This window comes from Pleurodeles waltl, chromosome 5 (genome assembly GCF_031143425.1).
Source record: "Pleurodeles waltl isolate 20211129_DDA chromosome 5, aPleWal1.hap1.20221129, whole genome shotgun sequence".
NCBI lineage: Eukaryota > Metazoa > Chordata > Amphibia > Caudata > Salamandridae > Pleurodeles > Pleurodeles waltl.
In genome coordinates, this window is record NC_090444.1 from 1,764,054,143 (window position 1) to 1,764,074,789 (window position 20,647).

General features: G+C 47.6%; 1 protein-coding gene across 1 annotated transcript in view; it reads left to right on the top strand.

The window, feature by feature from the left end:
• The window catches only part of PARP1 (poly(ADP-ribose) polymerase 1), a 377,066-nt gene that overhangs the window by 213,121 nt on the left and 143,298 nt on the right, over window positions 1–20,647 (top strand). The window contains exons 13-15 of the mRNA XM_069236169.1: window positions 490–685; window positions 2,194–2,322; window positions 7,100–7,183. Of these exons, the coding sequence (XP_069092270.1) occupies window positions 490–685; window positions 2,194–2,322; window positions 7,100–7,183 (409 nt within the window). The remainder of the gene's footprint in view (window positions 1–489; window positions 686–2,193; window positions 2,323–7,099; window positions 7,184–20,647) is intronic.

Consider the following 20,647-nt stretch of genomic DNA (forward strand, 5'->3'; position numbering starts at 1 on the left):
AAACTCATTTTTTAATTCTGCAGCAGTGACAATGGAATTACCAAAGCACGATAAAGTATTGTGATGAAAACTGATTAGGCACTCATAACGCTTTTTGGCATGAATACATCAGTGATGCCAAATAAGCTGAGATAACATCGTGGTGAAGACATTTGAAAGTCATAGATGAAAAGACTGGGAGAACTTTTGTTTGCATGAGTGACAAAATGAGCTGAATACAATAACTTTGTAAATTAAAGACCCCATGAAAGCAGGTGGAGGCAAATACATGAGCAACTGCATAGAACAACATATGAGCCCAGGAGAGCTCCAAAAGGTGATTGTACATTATTTTATTTTATTTTTTTAACTTTAGCAGTCGGCTACAGCCTTCTATTATTCCTTACATATAAGGAAGGTAGAATCTTGTCTCTTTTACACAAATTGATGGTCTGTTGCTTGAAGAGGAAGCACTTTAGTGGTGCTAAGTAATTTGTGATTTGTGTCTAGGTACTGGGTATTTAGATCCTGGGGCCGTGTCGGGACAGTCATTGGCAGTAACAAGCTGGAAGAGATGTCCTCAAAAGAAGAAGCAATAGACCACTTCTTGGAAGTTTATGAAGGAAAAACTGGGAACTCGTGGCATACAACTAACTTCACCAAGTATCCAAATAAATTTTATCCTCTGGAAATAGACTACGGCCAGGTAAGCATGGCCTGGTGCACATACAAGTCATCAGTAGTTGGTCAAACAGTTCATTGTTTATCTGGTGCATTCTGTTTTTTCTAGATAGACTTTTGCCTCTGGGTTAACTTTCTCATGGTCATCCAGAATTCTGTAGAGGGTTTGCATTTCAACAGGAGCTCTTATAAATCATGCCCATTCAATGCTATCACACTCTGAGATCTGTTAAACCATTGCTACTCAGTTAATTCAGCTGTTTGTTCCTTCCTCACTCCCATATTGGCATATCCATTCTGGTGAACTCCAGAATATCATTCCCTTTCAGGCTTCCTCATACCGTCTAGCTTCTTTACGCCTCTTGGCATCCTCATATGTATCATCTGTTCTAATATCCTAACCTATTTTTGACACCTGATCTATTTTAGATCACCTGATCTCTTATGATCTACCTAGCCACTCACTCACCACTGATCTGTTCCGGCCCATCCTCACCACATATAATTTTGTGCTTTCAGACTGTTATCTCTTGTTTAATATTGTTGCCTTTCCTTTTCGACATATTGTTTGTCTTCGTCAGCTCTCCTTTCTTTTGATCTACTCTTGTCCCTTGTGAGCTATCTTTATTTACCACCCCTTGATCTTTCATTTTCTGTGCGCGCCCCCTTCCGGTCTCCTGTTTATCATCTCCCGTCTGAGCTTGTCATGGTTCTACTGATTTTTTTTTTTTTCTTGACTATTTTCACCCTTTGTAGTTGTTTGCCTTCCCTCACTTTACCTGTCTCTTGTTACTCTATTTGGCCTTGTTTATCCTCTGCCTCTCTGATGGTATCTATTTTCACCCTTTCTCATTTTATTCACGTTTAGCTTCACAGACTACCCTAGGTGTATGCTCACCTCTCGCCTGGTTTCCTTTTGAGTATTTTCTCCCTTCCTAACCATTTGTGTGCCTTCGACCCTCCTGATGTATTTTTGTTTATTCTCGCCTCTCACAAGCGTTTAAGTATTTTAAGCCATTCTGGCCAGTATCCATGCCCTTTCTGGTTTCTCCTATTATATCTTCCTGTTTTCATTTCTTCTTGTCTATCCTCTCTCCTGTCCTCTTCTTGTCTATCTTGTTTTAACCACCTCTACCTTTCTGTGCACTGATCGTTTTTGTTCTCGTTCTTATTAACCCCCTTTTGTCTGCACGCATGACTTTTGTCTGTCCTCACCCCTTCTAATCTTTGGTCTATACTTGTCCTTTCTGATATCTTCCTTTATCCCATCTTTGTTGAGCTTATAATTGATTATAACTTGTGCATGTAGTTTTGGAACACACCCTGTGCGTTTTCAAGACAATGCACCTGGTTTGATGTGAATTTACCTTGATTTGTATGATGTTTTATGTTTTAGATCCAGTGGCTGGTGTCTGTTTAGAGCACCATTCCTGCTTATTAAAAAAACAGATGTCATGGGGTCGAGAGCAGTCTGAAGCAGATAACGTTTTCTTCACTTCTTTCACTGTTTCCATCTTGTGTCTGCTCCTTAAGGAGGAAGAAGTGGTGAAGAAGCTGTCAGTGAATGCAGGCACCAAGTCCAAGCTCGCCAAGCCCATCCAGGAGCTGATCAAGATGATCTTTGATGTAGAGAGCATGAAAAAAGCCATGGTGGAGTTTGAGGTACTTGAATTGATTTAGTATAATTTCTTTGGAGCAGGGCTTTAGGTCCCTTCTGCTTTCTTTTTAAAGTGGGCCTTAAGGTATGTGAGATTGTGCAGGTGTAAATCTGCAGGAATGGTTATTTGTAGCCTTGATGGTTGACTTTACATTTAATTGTGACTAGCTGTGAGCAGATTGTTCCCTATTGGCCAAACATGACTTGTCAATGTGCAGTTCTGTAAACTTTGCACTTGTATAGCGCACTACTCACCCGTTAGGGTCTCAAGGCGCTGTACGCATACCGCTGTGGAACCCCTCCTGGCTTTTCCCTGTGAGGCGCCCACTCCTGGACAGCCCCAGGGTGAAGCCAAGCATCCAAGTGCTGTGAGGGCCGTTGTGGAGATTAAGCAAGCTATTGTCAAGAGTTACAGAGTGGGACCCATAAATTAGATTAGGCACTGAGGCGAGAATTATCTGGTCCAAGGGAATTGAGCCCAAGTCCCGGACCAGATCTCTGCATCAGGGTATGCCGCTCTAAACCATTGTGCCACACTTCTCCACTGTCCAGAGCCCCCTGCCTACAACTCTTACCTGTGAAAGTTAAAAAAAAAAAAAAAAAAATGGAGCATGAGGAAGTTGGCTCTGTATGCACTATTTCAAAGTAAGGAATAGTATGCACAGAGTCCAAGGGTTCCCCTTAGAGGTAAGATAGTGGCAAAAAGAGATAATACTAATGCTCTATTTTGTGGTAGTGTGGTCGAGCAGTAGGCTTATCAAAGGAGTAGTGTTAAGCATTTGTTGTACATACACACAGGCAATAAATGAGGAACACACACTCAGAGACAAATCCAGCCAATAGGTTTTGTTATAGAAAAATATATTTTCTTAGTTTATTTTAAGAACCACTGGTTCAAATTCTACATGTAATATCTCATTTGAAAGGTATTGCAGGAAAGTACTTTAGGAACTTTGAATCATTACATTAGCATGTATACTTTTTACATAAAACACAATAAGCTGTTTTAAAAGTGGACACAGTGCAATTTTCACAGTTCCTGGGGAAGGTAAGTTTTTGTTAGTTTTGTCAGGTAAGTAAATCTCTTACAAGTCTCAGGCTTGGGTCCAAGGTAGCCCAGCGTTGGGGGTTCAGAGCAACCCCAAAGTTACCACACCAGCAGCTCAGGGCCGGTCAGGTGCAGAGGTCAAAGAGGTGCCCAAAACGCATAGGCTTCAATGGAGAGAAGGGGGTGCCCTGGTTCCGGTCTGCCAGCAGGTAAGTACCCGCGTCTTCGGAGGGCAGACCAGGGGGGGTTTTGTAGGGCACCGGGGGGGACACAAGTCCACACAAAAAGTACACCCTCAGCGGCACTGGGGCGGCCGGGTGCAGTGTAGAAACAAGCGTCTGGTTTTCAATGGAAATCAATGAGAGATCAAGGGATCTCTTCAGCGTTGCAGGCAGGCAAGGGGGGGGGGGCTCCTCGGGGTAGCCACCACCTGGGCAAGGGAGAGGGCTTCCTGGGGGTCACTCCTGCACAGGAGTTCCGTTCCTTTAGGTGATGGGGGCTGCGGGTGCAGGGTCTTTTCCAGCCGTCGGGAAATGGAGTTCAGGCAGTCGCGGTCAGGGGGAGCCGCGGGATTCCCTCTGCAGGCGTCGCTGTGGGGGCTCAGGGGGGACAACTTTGGTTACTCACGGACTCGGAGTCGCCGGAGGGTCCTCCCTGAGGTGTTGGTTCTCCACCAGTCGAGTCGGGGTCGCTGGGTGCAGTGTTGCAAGTCTCACGCTTCTTGCGGGGAGTTGCAGGGGTCTTTAAATCTGCTCCTTCGAAACAAAGTTGCAGTCTTTTTGGAGCAGTGCCGCTGTCCTCGGGAGTTTCTTGGTCTCTTGGAAGCAGGGCAGTCCTCTGAGGATTCAGAGGTCGCTGGTCCTGGAGAAAGCGTCGCTGGAGCAGGGTTCTTTAGAAGGCAGGAGACAGGCCGGTAGGACTGGGGCCAAAGCAGTTGGTGTCTTCTTTCTTCTTCTGCAGGGGTTTTCAGCTCAGCAGTCTTCTTCTTCGGTAAGTTGCAGGAATCTAAATTCGTAGATTCAGGGAAGCCCTTAAATACTACATTTAAGGGCGTGTTTAGGTCTGGGGGGTTAGTAGCCAATGGCTACTAGCCCTGAGGGTGGGTACACCCTATGTGTGCCTCCTCCCAAGGGGAGGGGGTCACATCCCTAATCCTATTGGGGAATCCTCCATCTGCAAGATGGAGGATTTCTAAAAGTTAGTCACTTCAGCTCAGGACACCTTAGGGGCTGTCCTGACTGGCCAGTGACTCCTCCTTGTTATTCTCATTATTTTCTCCGGCCTTGCCGCCAAAAGTGGGGGCCGTGGCCGGAGGGGGCGGGCAACTCCACTAGCTGGAGTGTCCTGCGGGGCTGGCACAAAGGGGTGAGCCTTTGAGGCTCACCGCCAGGTGTGACAGCTCCTGCCTGGGGGAGGTGTTAGCATCTCCACCCAGTGCAGGCTTTGTTACTGGCCTCAGAGTGACAAAGGCACTCTCCCCATGGGGCCAGCAACATGTCTCGGTTGTGGCATAAGACATGCTGCACCCCTTAGAGACCTTCCTTGGCATCAGGGCCCTTGGCACCAGGGGTACCACTTACAAGGGACTTATCTGGATGCCAGGGTGTGCCAATTGTGGAATCAAAAGTACAGGTTAGGGAAAGAACACTGGTGCTGGGGCCTGGTTAGCAGACCTCAGCACACTTTCAATTCAAAACATAGCATCAGCAAAGGCAAAAAGTCAGGGGGTAACCATGCCAAGGAGGCATTTCTTTTGTCTTTACCGCCAAAATTATGATTCCTTATGGTTCTTGGTCAGGCCCTTTCTCCTGGCCGGGCCTGATTGAATGAGATCCCAAACAAATACCCCAGCTTACTCTCCTAGCATCTATCTTTCTGTGACCTAAATGTTTTGGAGCGCAGCTACTACCTTGCTTGACCAGAAAGCAACAACTTGGGCCTGCACAGGAGCGTATGTCCAGGAATGTGTTGTGGTGGAACTGAAACAATTGCTATTAGTCTGGGATTGCTTTCATATGTAATTATGAAATAGAATTTCCTCAAAAGAAAACTGCAGTTTCCAAATTTTCAGACGTTCGAAGCATGAACCTCCCTTCACCAACTCTTGGTTTCCCGATCGCTGCTTTCCAGTATTTGGTAGTATTTTGGGAGAACCACTTTCCACTTTTGGCCCTGAGCAGCTTGATCACTCCTGGTGAATGGCTACAGAGCAACAGCCATATCTTTTCAGTTGGAGGCATTTTTATCATTGAAGCTGCAATGCATATTGAATTAATCATCTGTATTTAGAATGCGTGCCCATGTTAATAGTTAAGACTCCATGATGCCATCTCAGGACCTTTTTGGTAATCCTTCAAGAGGATTGGAAGCCCCTTCTCAGATTTGTTATTCTGGACATATTGAGAATCTTCGCATGCTTCCATTGTTCTTGGTTGATCTGCTTTTATTATGTTGCCGGCTCTGCTTCCTCCCGCAAAAGAAGCAGGTGCTTTTCCAGTGTATTCATAGCCTAATGTTGGAATGAAAGGCCTCTCCTTGGCTTAGAAAAGCTGGGCTGCCATGATTTGTTGACTTCTTTCTGACCTGCCCAATGTTTTCCTCTCTCTGAACTCTGCAGTGCACAAGTACACTGGATGTGTTGCACGTATTACTGTGCAGTGCATCAGGAGATGCTGACAAGGAGTCACGCAAAGTTAACCTCTTGTCTAGCAAGTTCTCCCCACCCCTTCCCAAATCCAAAGCTATGAGTAGACTTGTCAGTGGTAGAGGAATTAAAGCGTGTTCATTTGGGCTCCGTTTGAGGAGTCTGCCTGCTTGCTTCCTTTCAAGGACTCTGATATTTCGAAAGCCACACGTTTATTTTGAGATGTTTTTCTATCCCTGCCTGCTGCTGATTACCAGTAGGTTGTGGAGTCCTGTGCCAAGGGTTTGATATTCAAAGTGATATCTCTCTGCTGTCTAAAGCCCTGATTAGTGGTAAATGGAAATAGGGGTGGTTTGTGGTGCACCCTTTGAACTATCATTTGTCCCAGGATGGGTCATTTATTACGCATTCTTGCGTTTTGTACAAGGGAAATGAGGCATTTTAAGATGATTCAGTATGTATCAGAGTGAATGCCATGTTTTATGCCCTTTTCCAGGCATTTGAGCCTGATGAATTGTGCTGAATATTTACTGGTGCAATCTGGATGCAGTGTGGGGAGGCATTAGTGGTGCAGTAATAATCACGCATCTCTGACTTTTCTTTTCTGTGCAAACCTTTGCTTGGTTATGGAATTTATCCCACAACGCTGAATCTGACCATAAAAAGTGAACAAGTGCGCCTTAAAAGCAAAGCCGTCAACCTTCTGTGAAAAAACACAAATATTCGTTGATACTTACAGTAGAGTGAGCATTTGGAGAACATGCCATTGTCGGTCAGTGCTTTGCAGGTACACCTTAAACTAACGTCACAATTGGTTAATAAAAATACTGGACTAGTATCTTAGTTTGCAGTTGTCTATCACGTTATGCGTTTCTATATATGTTCTCAACCTCATGTGAATGTTTTGTAATTTAAGTATATGGGTACTCCTAATTAGTATGCTTTGATTAACTGTTTAATCTTCTGCGACTAGAACAATTTGTTTTGTTAAAACATGCTAGTTTGCTCTGCTGTGTGGTTTCTTTTTATGGTTTTCTGTTTCCGATATTCATCTGTAGTGGTTGTTAATGAAGTGATTCTGCTCCTACAGATTGACCTGCAGAAAATGCCGCTGGGGAAGCTGAGCAAGCGGCAGATCCAAAGTGCCTACTCCATCCTTAGCGAAGTCCAGACGGTGAGTGCAGAATACTTTGTTTCTCAGTAGAGGATTCTGTGATTTAGGATATCTCGGTGTTGTGCAGCAAGTGCATGGCACCTCAAGCAGTGACGTCTGACAACCTATTCCGCCTTCAAGCACTAACCTCTAGATGGTTAAGTGCTCTATCAAGCAGGCGAGGCAGTTCAGTCTACCTTCTGTCAGCATTGTGTCTAATTCTCAAAGTCAAAATGTCAGTCCTGCATCGTTTCAGAGACAACATCATTGTGGGAGCTTGGATTACTACCAGAGAGGTGAAAGTTCCCTTCCCCCTATCATTCCACACCCCGGCTTCTCATAGTCAGTCTTTAAATACAGTAACAGAAAGTATTTTGACATGTCTCAATCTATCTGTATCAGAAGATATTTGCTTCTATGCATACAGTGGAGCATACTATTGAATGCATTTTTTGCAGATTTAGGAAGTCTCACATCAGAAACTCCCAACCTTCTGATTTGGTCAGACCACACAGAAGTCTTGTTTTTTCCCCCACAGCCCCTTTTTGAAGTCTTTCACCTGCTCCAAAAAAGATACACCATGTTACATGATAAATACTGACTCATTGACCACTATTCTGAGCCTAAATCCTCTCTTATTTCTGAGTCCATCACAGAGGAAGTAACTAAGATCAATGCGTGGATCACTACTGCCGTTGACACCATAGCCCCTGCAAGAAAAGGGGGTTCTCATCGTAGAAAAGACATGCAAAACGGTGGAACCAGTATTGAGAAAAAACTACTTCAGACAAAAAGCCTACCACCAGGGAATTAAATCCTACCTAAAACTTGCAAATACTGCACAAACCCCAACAGTATTCAGACAGAATCCAAATGACAACCAATACAGCCAAAGAACATTTCACCAATCTAAAATCTTTGTTACAGCCTCCAGCCCTCTCAAGGGGAGTGTTCCTTTCTGAAGAGTTCTGCAACAACAGTGCCCATTCCTTTAAAAACAAACGTCGGGTGATCTATATTAATGTTTCTCCACAACCTGCCACAGCTTCACTACCTTCAACCACAGATGCAACTAACGCTTTTACTGAGCCTACTGTCAACCGATCCCTCCGCATTTCTATTGAGGAAACCTCCAACACTATGGCCGCATGCTATTCAGGGTCAGCGAATGATGCCTGTCCCCCTTCAAAACCAATTTTGAAAGAAAGAGAACAATTTACTGAGTGAGTTAAGACCAAAACAACAAAAATCCAATAGGGGTACCTAGGATATGAATTTGTAAAGTTTTTTTGTAGAACTAATGCAGTAAAGCACAAACCACCATTGATAATCTTTGGAAGTAGAATACCGAGGCCGAAGCATGATTTTTGGCCAACTGCGATGGAGCCCTGGTCAGATGCAACTAGTGGATCCGTCCTGGCAAAAGTGTGGAAGTCAGTTTGCAAAGTTTCAAAGTCCCAATGTAGGACAGGACTTTCTCACTTACTTAGCGGGCAGCTGATGAAATGGTAGCCGCCGTCACGGAACTGAAGGCCAAATACCTGAAGCAGTTGGGCCAGCTAGAGCTCATGGGCCTTTGGAGATTTCTCACTGAATGCAGAATGGGACTTAATCGTTTTTTGTTGGGGTGCTGGGAACTTGTGAGTAAGACAACACTGAAATTTAACCCAGCACCATGGAACTACTGGTCAGATACATTTTCCTGCAAGTTCTGCTTGGGCTCTGGAGGAAAAGATTTCAAAAGTTTCCAAACTTTCTTCTGGTGTTCTTACAACCACACAAATACATTTCTAAAGCTCCTAGGACCACCATCAAGTGCTCTTAAAGACTCCCACTGTGTCAGACAGAGGCCAACAGCAAAGTCCCGTCCAGGTCCGGTTGCTACTGGGCATTTCCAGGAAAAGGCCATTTGCTGTTTGTTGTGTCCATGTAGCTATACAGGGGGCAGCCACCGGACCCTCGGTGTCCACTTCTTTGTTCTGGATACAGAAGGAAGCAGGAAAAGTCCTTCAGGGCCTTTGAGGTCACAGGCATCGTGTCCAATTCTCTTCTGATCTTCCACAGGTCCAGAACATTTGCTGAGGTAGGATGGGTATGTATCCAGCTTTGTAGAATATACCAGCCTATGCGTGGCGTTGACACCATACAACACTTCTAGTCCCTCTTGGAATAGTGGAGTAAATTTTCCCAGGCCCTGGCCTAACTAATTTTTCAGTAGTTCCTGTTTGCCTTACTGCAAGAAGGCCTGATATGCCAAGCTCTGAGAGCTGTGGGTGTGTTTATGATAGAGCAGTATGGAAATCACCAGTGTCCTTCCACATCTAACACAAAAAATGTTTCAAGCAGGCCCTGGACCACAGCAAACCTGGAGAGTGATGTCTGGTAGGGCAAAAGCAGGGTTCCTCAGCAATCGGGCAGGGGGGATTCACAAGAATTGCGTTCTGAATCAGTTGTATGGCTTTCAAGAGTACAAAGGTGTAGGAAGTTGGCTCGGTATGCACTATTTCAAAGTAAGGAATAGTATGCACAGAGTCCAAGGGTTCCCCTTAGAGGTAAGATAGTGGCAAAAAGAGATAATACTAATGCTCTATTTTGTGGTAGTGTGGTCGAGCAGTAGGCTTATCAAAGGAGTAGTGTTAAACATTTGTTGTACATACACACAGGCAATAAATGAGGAACACACACTCAGAGACAAATCCAGCCAATAGGTTTTGTTATAGAAAAATATATTTTCTTAGTTTATTTTAAGAACCACAGGTTCAAATTCTACATGCAATATCTCATTTGAAAGGTATTGCAGGTAAGTACTTTAGGAACTTTGAATCATTACATTAGCATGTATACTTTTTACATAAAACACAATAAGCTGTTTTAAAAGTGGACACTTAGTGCAATTTTCACAGTTCCTGGGGAGGTAAGTTTTTGTTAGTTTTTGTCAGGTAAGTAAATCACTAACAAGTCTCAGGTTTGGGTCCAAGGTAGCCCACCGTTGGGGGTTCAGAGCAACCCCAAAGTTACCACACCAGCAGCTCAGGGCCGGTCAGGTGCAGAGGTCAAAGAGGTGCCCAAAACGCATAGGCTTCAATGGAGAGAAGGGGGTGCCCCAGTTCCGGTCTGCCAGCAGGTAAGTACCCGCGTCTTCAGAGGGCAGACCAGGGGGGTTTTGTAGGGCACCGGGGGGGACACAAGTCCACACAAAAAGTAAACCCTCAACGGCACTGGGGCGGCCGGGTGCCGTGTAGAAACAAGCGTCGGGTTTTCAATGGAAATCAATGAGAGATCAAGGGATCTCTTCAGCGTTGCAGGCAGGCAAGGGGGGGGGCTCCTCGGGGTAGCCACCACCTGGGCAAGGGAGAGGGCTTCCTGGGGGTCACTCCTGCACAGGAGTTCCGTTCCTTTAGGTGCTGGGGGCTGCGGGTGCAGGGTCTTTTCCAGCCGTCAGGAAATGGAGTTCAGGCAGTCGCGGTCAGGGGGAGCCTCGGGATTCCCTCTGCAGGCGTCGCTGTGGGGGCTCAGGGGGGACAACTTTAGTTACTCACGGACTCAGAGTCACCGGAGGGTCCTCCCTGAGGTGTTGGTTCTCCACCAGTCGAGTCGGGGTCGCCGGGTGCAGTGTTGCAAGACTCACGCTTCTTGCGGGGAGTTGCAGGGGTCTTTAAATCTGCTCCTTCGAAACAAAGTTGCAGTCTTTTTGGAGCAGTACCGCTGTCCTCGGGAGTTTCTTGGTCTCTTGGAAGCAGGGCAGTCCTCTGAGGATTCAGAGGTCGCTGGTCCTGGAGAAAGCGTCGCTGGAGCAGGGTTATTTAGAAGGCAGGAGACAGGCCGGTAGGACTGGGGCCAAAGCAGTTGGTGTCTTCTTTCTTCTTCTGCAGGGGTTTTCAGCTCAGCAGTCTTCTTCTTCGGTAAGTTGCAGGAATCTAAATTCTTAGGTTCAGGGGAGCCCTTAAATACTAAATTTAAGGGCGTGTTTAGGTCTGGGGGGTTAGTAGCCAATGGCTACTAGCCCTGAGGGTGGGTACACCCTCTTTGTGCCTCCTCCCAAGGGGAGGGGGTCACATTCCTATCCCTATTGGGGGAATCCTCCTTCTACAAGATGGAGGATTTCTAAAAGTCAGAGTCACCTCAGCTCAGGACACCTTAGGGGCTGTCCTGACTGGCCAGTGACTCCTCCTTGTTATTCTCATTATTTCTCCTGGACTTGCCGCCAAAAGTGGGGGCTGTGTCCAGGGGGCGGGCATCTCCACTAGCTGGAGTGCCCTGGGGCATTGTAACCCGAAGCTTGAGCCTTTGAAGCTCACTGCTAGGTGTTACAGTTCCTGCAGGGGGGAGGTGTGAAGCACCTCCACCCAGAGCAGGCTTTGTTTCTGTCCTCAGAGAGCACAAAGGCTCTCACCGCATGAGGTCAGACAATCGTCTCTCAGCAGCATGCTGGCACAGACCAGTCAGTCCTGCACTGAAGGATTAGGTAAAATACAGGGGGTATCTCTAAGATGCCTTCTGTGTGCATTTTTTAATAAATCCAACACTGGCATCAGTGTGGGTTTATTATTCTGAGAAGTTTGATACTAAACTTCCCAGTATTCAGTGTAGCCATTATGGAGCTGTGGAGTTCGTTTTTGACAGACTCCCAGACCATATACTCTTATGGCTACCCTGCACTTACAATGTCTAAGGTTTTGCTTAGCCACTGTAGGGGCATAGTGCTCATGCACCTATGCCCTCACCTGTGGTATAGTGCACCCTGCCTTAGGGCTGTAAGGCCTGCTAGAGGGGTGACTTACCTATGCCACAGGCAGTGTGAGGTTGGCATGGCACCCTGAGGGGAGTGCCATGTCGACTTACTCGTTTTGTCCTCACCAGCACACACAAGCTGGCAAGCAGTGTGTCTGTGCTGAGTGAGGGGTCCCTAGGGTGGCATAAGACATGCTGCAGCCCTTAGAGACCTTCCCTGGCATCAGGGCCCATGGTACCAGGGGTACCAGTTACAAGGGACTTACCTGGGTGCCAGGGTTGTGCCAATTGTGGAAACAACTGTACATTTTAGGTGAAAGAACACTGGTGCTGGGGCCTGGTTAGCAGGGTCCCAGCACACTTCTCAGTCAAGTCAGTATCAGGCAAAAAGTGGGGGGTAACTGCAACAGGGAGCCATTTCTTTACACAAGCCCCCCCCCCCAGCCCACAGGCCAGGAGACTCAGCCAAAGCTGGGAGAGTCTTCCTAGTCTGTCAGGCGAGGAAGAGTAGAGGAAATAGGCTGGTTTGTTGCAGGGCTTACTCTGCCTTACATCCTCCTGTCCAGGTCATTCCCTCTGGGGAACTGACCCACTTCCACAGTGATAGGACCTAATCTGAACTGCCTCTTGTCTGTGCTTTTAATGTCTTCACCCATTCTCTCTATTTTGGGGTTAGAGGTATCCACCTCTGCTAATCTTATCTTAGCCAGGGTCACCCCTAGCTTACCCAAAGAGGTTACCCAGAGCTGGAGTAACCCCACCATGACCAACAGGGTCAGGGGGCCTAACTTGCTATTTGGCATGGGGTCTGACCACCATGCCAAGGATAGTGCAGCCATAAAGGCTAACACCCAGCAGAGGCCACTGACAGCTGTCAGTGCCCAGAACCACACCTTTAGCGCTTCACCTACAAGGGAAGGGGCTAAGTTACAGGCTTCTTTGGGTTCAGGGTGCCTGTCTGCTGTATTAGAGTGGGGGGTTACCACATCTTGTAGTAAACACCCTTCTTCCACTCTTTCTTCTGTTAGCTGAGGAGCCACCCACTCAGGCTTAACAGTTGCCTGACTAGCCAGGACTTCTTGTGGGTCAGGTTGGACTTTATCAGAGCCACTTTTGGAGTTCTCCCCTACTGGAGCAGAATCTCCTTGGCTTGCTGGAACCTTGGCTAAAGGTTGTCCACCCTTCCTACACTGTTTTCTTTTCTTTTTCTTCTGGGGCCTGCTTGCAGTTACTGCAGGGGCAGGACCTCCAGAATCCTTGGGAGAGGACTGGCCCTGGACCAGTTCTTCTCTTGGGCTCTGACTAACCTCTGGGTAGTCATTTCCAAGGAGACAATCAAGGGGGAGGTCTGTACTGACTACCACCCTTCTCCAGCTAAAAGTCCCACCCACTTCTATGGGCACAAAAGCCACTGGCCTATCAGTGACCCTGTCTGGGCTAACTCTTACTCTGGCAGTCTCACCTGGGATGTACTGGTTTGAGAACACCAGCCTGTCATGCACAATACTGTGACTGGCACAAGTGTCTCTCAGGGCAGTGGCTGGGATTCCATTCACCAGTAGGTGGTGGAAGTGTCTACTTCCCTCTGGAATCTCCAACTCACCTGTTGGGCCCTTTTTCCAGTTGAAGGCTATGAAGACCTCCTCATCTGAGGAGTCATCCCCAATGGCTACACTGGTCACCCCTGGGATTTTGCTAGGGGGTTTGTTTTTGGGACAAGAAGTGTCCTTGGTGTGGTGCCCTGTCTGTCTACAGTTATGGCACCATGCCTTAGTGGCATCCCAGTTCTTACCCTGGTACCCACCTTTGTTTTGGGTTGTGTCTCGGGGCCCACCCACCTGGTCTGGTTTTTGGGGGCCTACAGAGGACTCTTTTTCTTTGTTTCTAGTGTCACCCACTTTCTCCTGGGGGGGCTTTGTAACCCCTTTCTTTTGGTCACCCCCAGTGGAAGTTTTGGTTACCCTAGTCTTGACCCAATGGTCTGCCTTCTTTCCCAATTCTTGGGGAGAAATTGGACCTAGGTCTACCAGATACTGATGCAACTTTTCATTGAAGCAGTTACTTAAAATGTGTTCTTTCATAAACAAATTATAAAGCCCAACATAGTCATGCACTTCATTTCCAGTTACCCAACTGTAAGGAAATGCCTCCTTGGCATGGTTACCCCCTGACTTTTTGCCTTTGCTGATGCTATGTTTTGAATTGAAAGTGTGCTGAGGCCTGCTAACCAGGCCCCAGCACCAGTGTTCTTTCCCTAACCTGTACTTTTGATTCCACAATTGGCACACCCTGGCATCCAGATAAGTCCCTTGTAAGTGGTTCCCCTGGTACCAAGGGCCCTGATGCCAAGGAAGGTCTCTAAGGGCTGCAGCATATCTTATGCCACCCTGGAGACCCCTCACTCAGCACAGACACACTGCTTGCCAGCTTGTGTGTGCTGGTGAGAACAAAACGAGAAAGTCGACATGGCACTCCCCTCAGGGTGCCATGCCAGCCTCTCACTGCCTATGCAGGTATAGATAAGTCACCCCTCTAGTAGGCCTTACAGCCCTAAGGCAGGGTGCACTATACCATAGGTGAGGGCACCAGTGCATGAGCACTGTGCCCCTACAGTGTCTAAGCAATACCTTAGACATTGTAAGTGCAGGGTAGCCATAAGAGTATATGGTCTGGGAGTCTGTTTTACACGAACTCCACAGCACCATAATGGCTACACTGAAAACTGGGAAGTTTGGTATCAAACTTCTCAGCACAATAAATGCACACTGATGGCAGTGTACATTTTATTGTTAAATACACCCCAGAGGGCACCTTAGAGGTGTCCCCTGAAACCTTAACCGACTATCTGTGTAGGCTGACTAGTTCCAGCAGCCTGCCACAACCGAGACATGTTGCTGGCCCCATGGGGAGAGTGCCTTTGTCACTCTGAGGCCAGTAACAAAGCCTGCACTGGGTGGAGATGCTAACACCTCCCCCAGGCAGGAGCTGTCACACCTGGCGGTGAGCCTCAAAGGCTCACCCCTTTGTGCCAGCACCGCAGGACACTCCAGCTAGTGGAGTTGCCCGCCCCCTCCGTCCCCGGCCCCCACTTTTGGCGGCAAGGCCGGAGAAAATAATGAGAAAAACAAGGAGGAGTCACTGGCCAGTCAGGACAGCCCCTAAGGTGTCCTGAGCTGAAGTGACTCCAACTTTTAGAAATCCTCCATCTTGCAGATGGAGGATTCCCCAATAGGATTAGGGATGTGACCCCCTCCCCTTTGGAGGAGGCACAAAGAGGGTGTACCCACCCTCAGGGCTATTAGCCATTGGCTACTAACCCCCCAGACCTAAACACGCCCTTAAATTTAGTATTTAAGGGCTTCCCTGAACCTAAGAATTTAGATTCCTGCAACTTACCGAAGAAGAAGACTGCTGAGCTGAAAACCCCTGCAGAAGAAGAAAGAAGACACCAACTGCTTTGGCCCCAGTCCTACCGGCCTGTCTCCTGCCTTCTAAAGAACCCTGCTCCAGCGACGCTTTCTCCAGGACCAGCGACCTCTGAATCCTCAGAGGACTGCCCTACTTCCAAGAGACCAAGAAACTCCCGAGGACAGCGGCACTGCTCCAAAAGAACTGCAACTTTGTTTCAAGGAGCAGCTTTAAAGACCCCTGCAACTCCCCGCAAGAAGCGTGAGACTTGCAACACTGCACCCGGCGACCCCGACTCGACTGGTGGAGAAACAACGCTTCAGGGAGGACCCTCCGGTGACTCTACGACTGTGAGTAACCAAATTTGTCCCCCCTGAGCCCCCACAGCGACGCCTGCAGAGGGAATCCCCAGGCTCCCCCTGACCGCGACTGTCTGAACTCCATTTCCCGACGGCTGGAAAAGACCCTGCACCCGCAGCCCCCAGCCCCTAAAGAAACGGAACTTCTGTGCAGGAGTGACCCCCAGGAGGCCCTCTCCCTTGCCCAGGTGGTGGCTACCCCGAGGAGCCCCCCCCTTGCCTGCCTGCATCGCTGAAGAGACCCCTTGGTCTCCCATTGAAAACTAAAGGAAACCCGACGCTTGTTTGCACACGGCACCCAGCCACACCCGCGCTGCTGAGGGTGTACTTTCTGTGTGGACTTGTGTCCCCCCCGGTGCCCTACAAAACCCCCCTGGTCTGCCCTCCGAAGACGCGGGTACTTACCTGCTGGCAGACCGGAACCGGGGCACCCCCTTCTCTCCATTATAGTCTATGTGTTTTGGGCACCTCTTTGACCTTTGCACCTGACCGGCCCTGAGCTGCTGGTGTGATAACTTTGGGGTTGCTCTGAACCCCCAACGGTGGGCTACCTTGGACCAAAAACTGAAACCTGTAAGTGACTTACTTACCTGTGAAAACTAACAAAAACTTCCCTCCCCCAGGAACTGTGAAAATTGCACTAAGTGTCCACTTTTAAAACCGCTTATTGTGTTTTATGTAAAAAGTATACATGCTAATGTAATGATTTAAAGTTCCTGAAGTACTTACCTGCAATACCTTTCAAATGAGATATTACATGTAGAATTTGAACCTGTGGTTCTTAAAATAAACTAAGAAAATATATTTTTCTATAACAAAACCTATTGGCTAGATTTGTCTCTGAGTGTGTGTTCCTCATTTATTGCCTGTGTGTATGTACAACAAATGCTTAACACTACTCCTTTGATAAGCCTACTGCTCGACCACACTACCACAAAATAGAGCATTAGTATTATCTCTTTTTTGCCACTATCTTACCTCTAAGGGGAACCCTTGGACTCTGTGCATACTATTCCTTACTTTGAAATAGTGCATACAGAGCCAACTTCCTACATTGGTGGATCAGCGGTGGGGTACAAGACTTTGCATTTGCTGGACTACTCAGCCAATACCTGATCACACGACAAATTCCAAAAATTGTCATTAGAAATTGATTTTTGCAATTTGAACTATTTTTCTAAATTCTTAAAAGACCTGCTAGGGCCTTGTGTTAGATCCTGTTTAGCATTTCTTTTAGAGTTTAAAAGTTTGGTAAAAGTTTGAATTAGATCCTAGAACTAGTTTTAGTTTCTTAAAAAGTATTCCAACTTTTAGAAGCATAATGTCTAGTGCAGAGATGAATGTGGTGGAACTCGACACCACACCTTACCTCCATCTTAAGATGAGGGAGCTAAGGTCACTCTGTAAAATAAAGAAAATAGTAATGGGCCCCAGACCTTCCAAACTACAGCTCCATGAGCTGTTGGCAGAGTTTGAAAAGGCCAACCCCTCTGAGGATGGCAACTCAGAGGATGATGATAGTGACTTGGAGGGTGATTCCCCCCTACCAGTCCTATCTAGGGAGGACAGGGCCTCACAAGCCCTGACTCCACAAATAATAGTCAGAGATGCTGGTTCCCTCACAGGAGGGACCAACAACTCTGAAATCACTGAGGATAACTCCAGTGAAGAGGACATCAGTTAGCCAGGATGGCCAAAAGATTGGCTTTGGAAAGACAGATCCTAGCCATAGAAAGGGAAAGACAAGAGATGGGCCTAGGACCCATCAATGGTGGCAGCAACATAAATAGGGTCAGAGATTCTCCTGACATGTTGAAAATCCCAAAAGGGATTGTAACTAAATATGAAGATGGTGATGACATCACCAAATGGTTCACAGCTTTTGAGAGGGCTTGTGTAACCAGAAAAGTGAACAAATCTCACTGGGGTGCTCTCCTTTGGGAAATGTTCACAGGAAAGTGTAGGGATAGACTCCTCACACTCTCTGGAAAAGATGCAGAATCTTATGACCTCATGAAGGGTACCCTGATTGAGGGCTTTGGATTCTCCACTGAGGAGTATAGGATTAGATTCAGGGGGGCTCAAAAATCCTCGAGCCAGACCTGGGTTGACTTTGTAGACTACTCAGTAAAAACACTAGATGGTTGGATTCAAGGCAGTGGTGTAAGTAATTATGATCGGCTGTACAATTTATTTGTGAAAGAACACCTGTTAAGTAATTGTTTCAATGATAAACTGCATCAGCATCTGGTAGACCTAGGACCAATTTCTCCCCAAGAATTGGGAAAGAAGGCGGACCATTGGGTCAAGACTAGGGTGTCCAAAACTTCCACAGGGGGTGACCAAAAGAAAGGGGCCACAAAACCTCCCCAGGGGAAGGGTGGTGAGACAGCCAAAAACAAAAATAGTAAAGAGTCTTCTACAGGCCCCCAAAAACCTGCACAGGAGGGTGGGCCCAGAGCCTCTTCACAAAACAATTCTGGGTACAAGGGTAAAAACTTTGATCCCAAAAAGGCCTGGTGTCGTAACTGTAGTCAGTCTGGACACCAAACTGGAGACAAGGCCTGTCCCAAGAAAGATACCACTTCTAACTCCACTCCAGCTAAAACTGGAATGGCCAGTCTCCAAGTGGGATCAACAGTGTGCCCAGAGCAAATCAGGTGTCACACTGAAGCTACATTAGTCTCTGAGGGTGGGGTGGATTTAGCCACACTGGCTGCCTGGCCCCCTAACATGCAAAAATACAGGCAGCAGCTCTTAATTAATGGGACAAGTGTAGAGGGCCTGAGGGATACAGGTGCCAGTGTCACTATGGTGACAGAGAAACTGGTTTCCCCTGGCCAATACCTGGCTGGACAAACTTATCCAGTCACCAACGCTGACAATCAGACTAAAGTACATCCCATGGCTATGGTAACTTTAGAGTGGGGAGGGGGTCAATGGCCTGAAACAGGTGGTGGTCTCCTCAAATATCCCAGTAGACTGTTTGCTTGGAAATGACCTGGAGTCCTCAGCATGGGCTGAGGAGGAACTGAAAACCCATGCAGCCATGCTGGGTATCCCTGAACTGGTGTGTGTCAAGACAAGGGCACAGTGCAAGGCTCAGGGTGAAAAAGTAGAGCTGGAGTCTGGAAGAAAGGCCCAGCCTACCAAGAGGAAAGGAAAGTCAGCTGGGAAACCAGCTGCAACACAGCAAGAAAAAGAGAACCTCTCTTCTCAGGAAGAAGTTCTGCCCTCTGAGGGAACTGAGCCTATGGAGCTGGAACCTTATCAGGTTGAGCTCTTAGGCCCAGGGGGACCCTCAAGGGAAGAGCTGTGTAAGGGACAAGAAACCTGTCCCTCTCTTGAAGGCCTTAGGCAGCAAGCTGCTGAAGAGTCCAATGGCAAGAAAAATGGAACACATAGGGTCTATTGGGAAGATGGACTCCTGTACACTGAGGCAAGAGATCCCAAACCTGGTGCCACTAGGAGAGTGGTAGTGCCTCAGGGTTTCAGAGAGTTTATTCTGACCTTAGCCCATGATATTCCCCTTGCTGGGCATTTGGGACAAACCAAGACGTGGGAGAGATTAGTCAACCACTTCTACTGGCCCAACATGTCCCAGAAGGTTAAGGAGTTTTGCCTCTCCTGCCCCACCTGTCAAGCCAGTGGTAAGACAGGTGGGCATCCAAAGGCCCCCCTCATTCCACTTCCAGTGGTGGGGGTCCCCTTTGAAAGAGTGGGTGTGGACATAGTTGGCCCACTAGAACCTCCCACAGCCTCAGGAAATATGTACATCCTAGTAGTAGTGGATCATGCTACTAGGTATCCTGAAGCTATTCCCCTTAGGTCGACTACTGCACCTGCAGTAGCCAAGGCCCTCATTGGTACCTTTACCAGAGTGGGTTTCCCTAAGGAGGTGGTGTCTGACAGAGGTACCAACTTCATGTCAGCATACCTAAAACACATGTGGAATGAGTGTGGGGTGACTTATAAATTCACTACACCATATCATCCCCAAACTAATGGCCTTGTTGAGAGATTCAACAAGACATTAAAGGGCATGATCATGGGGCTCCCAGAAAAACTCAAAAGGAGATGGGATGTCCTCCTGCCATGTCTGCTTTTCGCTTACAGAGAGGTGCCTCAGAAGGGAGTAGGATTCTCACCCTTTGAACTTCTGTTTGGCCACCCTGTAAGGGGACCACTTGCTCTTGTTAAAGAAGGCTGGGAGAGACCTCTTCATGAGCCTAAACAAGACATAGTGGACTATGTACTTGGCCTTCGCTCAAGGATGGCAGAGTACATGGAAAAGGCAAGTAAAAACCTTGAGGCCAGCCAACAACTCCAGAAGTTGTGGTATGACCAAAAGGCTGCACTGGTTGAATTTCAACCAGGGCAGAAAGTCTGGGTTCTGGAGCCTGTGGCTCCCAGGGCACTCCAGGACAAATGGAGTGGCCCTTACCTAGTACTAGAAAGGAAGAGTCAGGTCACCTACCTGGTGGACCTGGGCACAAGCAGGAGCCCCAAGAGGGTGATCCATGTGAACCGCCTTAAGCTCTTCCATGACAGGGCTGATGTAAACCTGTTGATGGTAACAGATGAGGACCAGGAAGCTGAGAGTGAACCTCTCCCTGATCTCCTCTCATCAGACCCTAAAGATGGCTCAGTGGATGGAGTGATCTACTCAGACACCCTCTCTAGCCAACAGCAGTCTGACTGTAGGAAGGTCCTGCAGCAGTTTGCTGAACTCTTTTCCCTAACCCCTGGTCAGACACACCTGTGTACCCATGATGTGGACACAGGAGACAGCATGCCTGTCAAAAACAAAATATTTAGACAGTCTGACCAAGTTAAGGAAAGCATCAAGGTGGAAGTCCACAAGATGCTGGAATTGGGAGTAATTGAGTACTCTGACAGCCCCTGGGCTAGCCCAGTGGTCTTAGTCCCCAAACCTCCCACCAAAGAAGGAAAGAGAGAGATGAGGTTTTGTGTGGACTACAGAGGT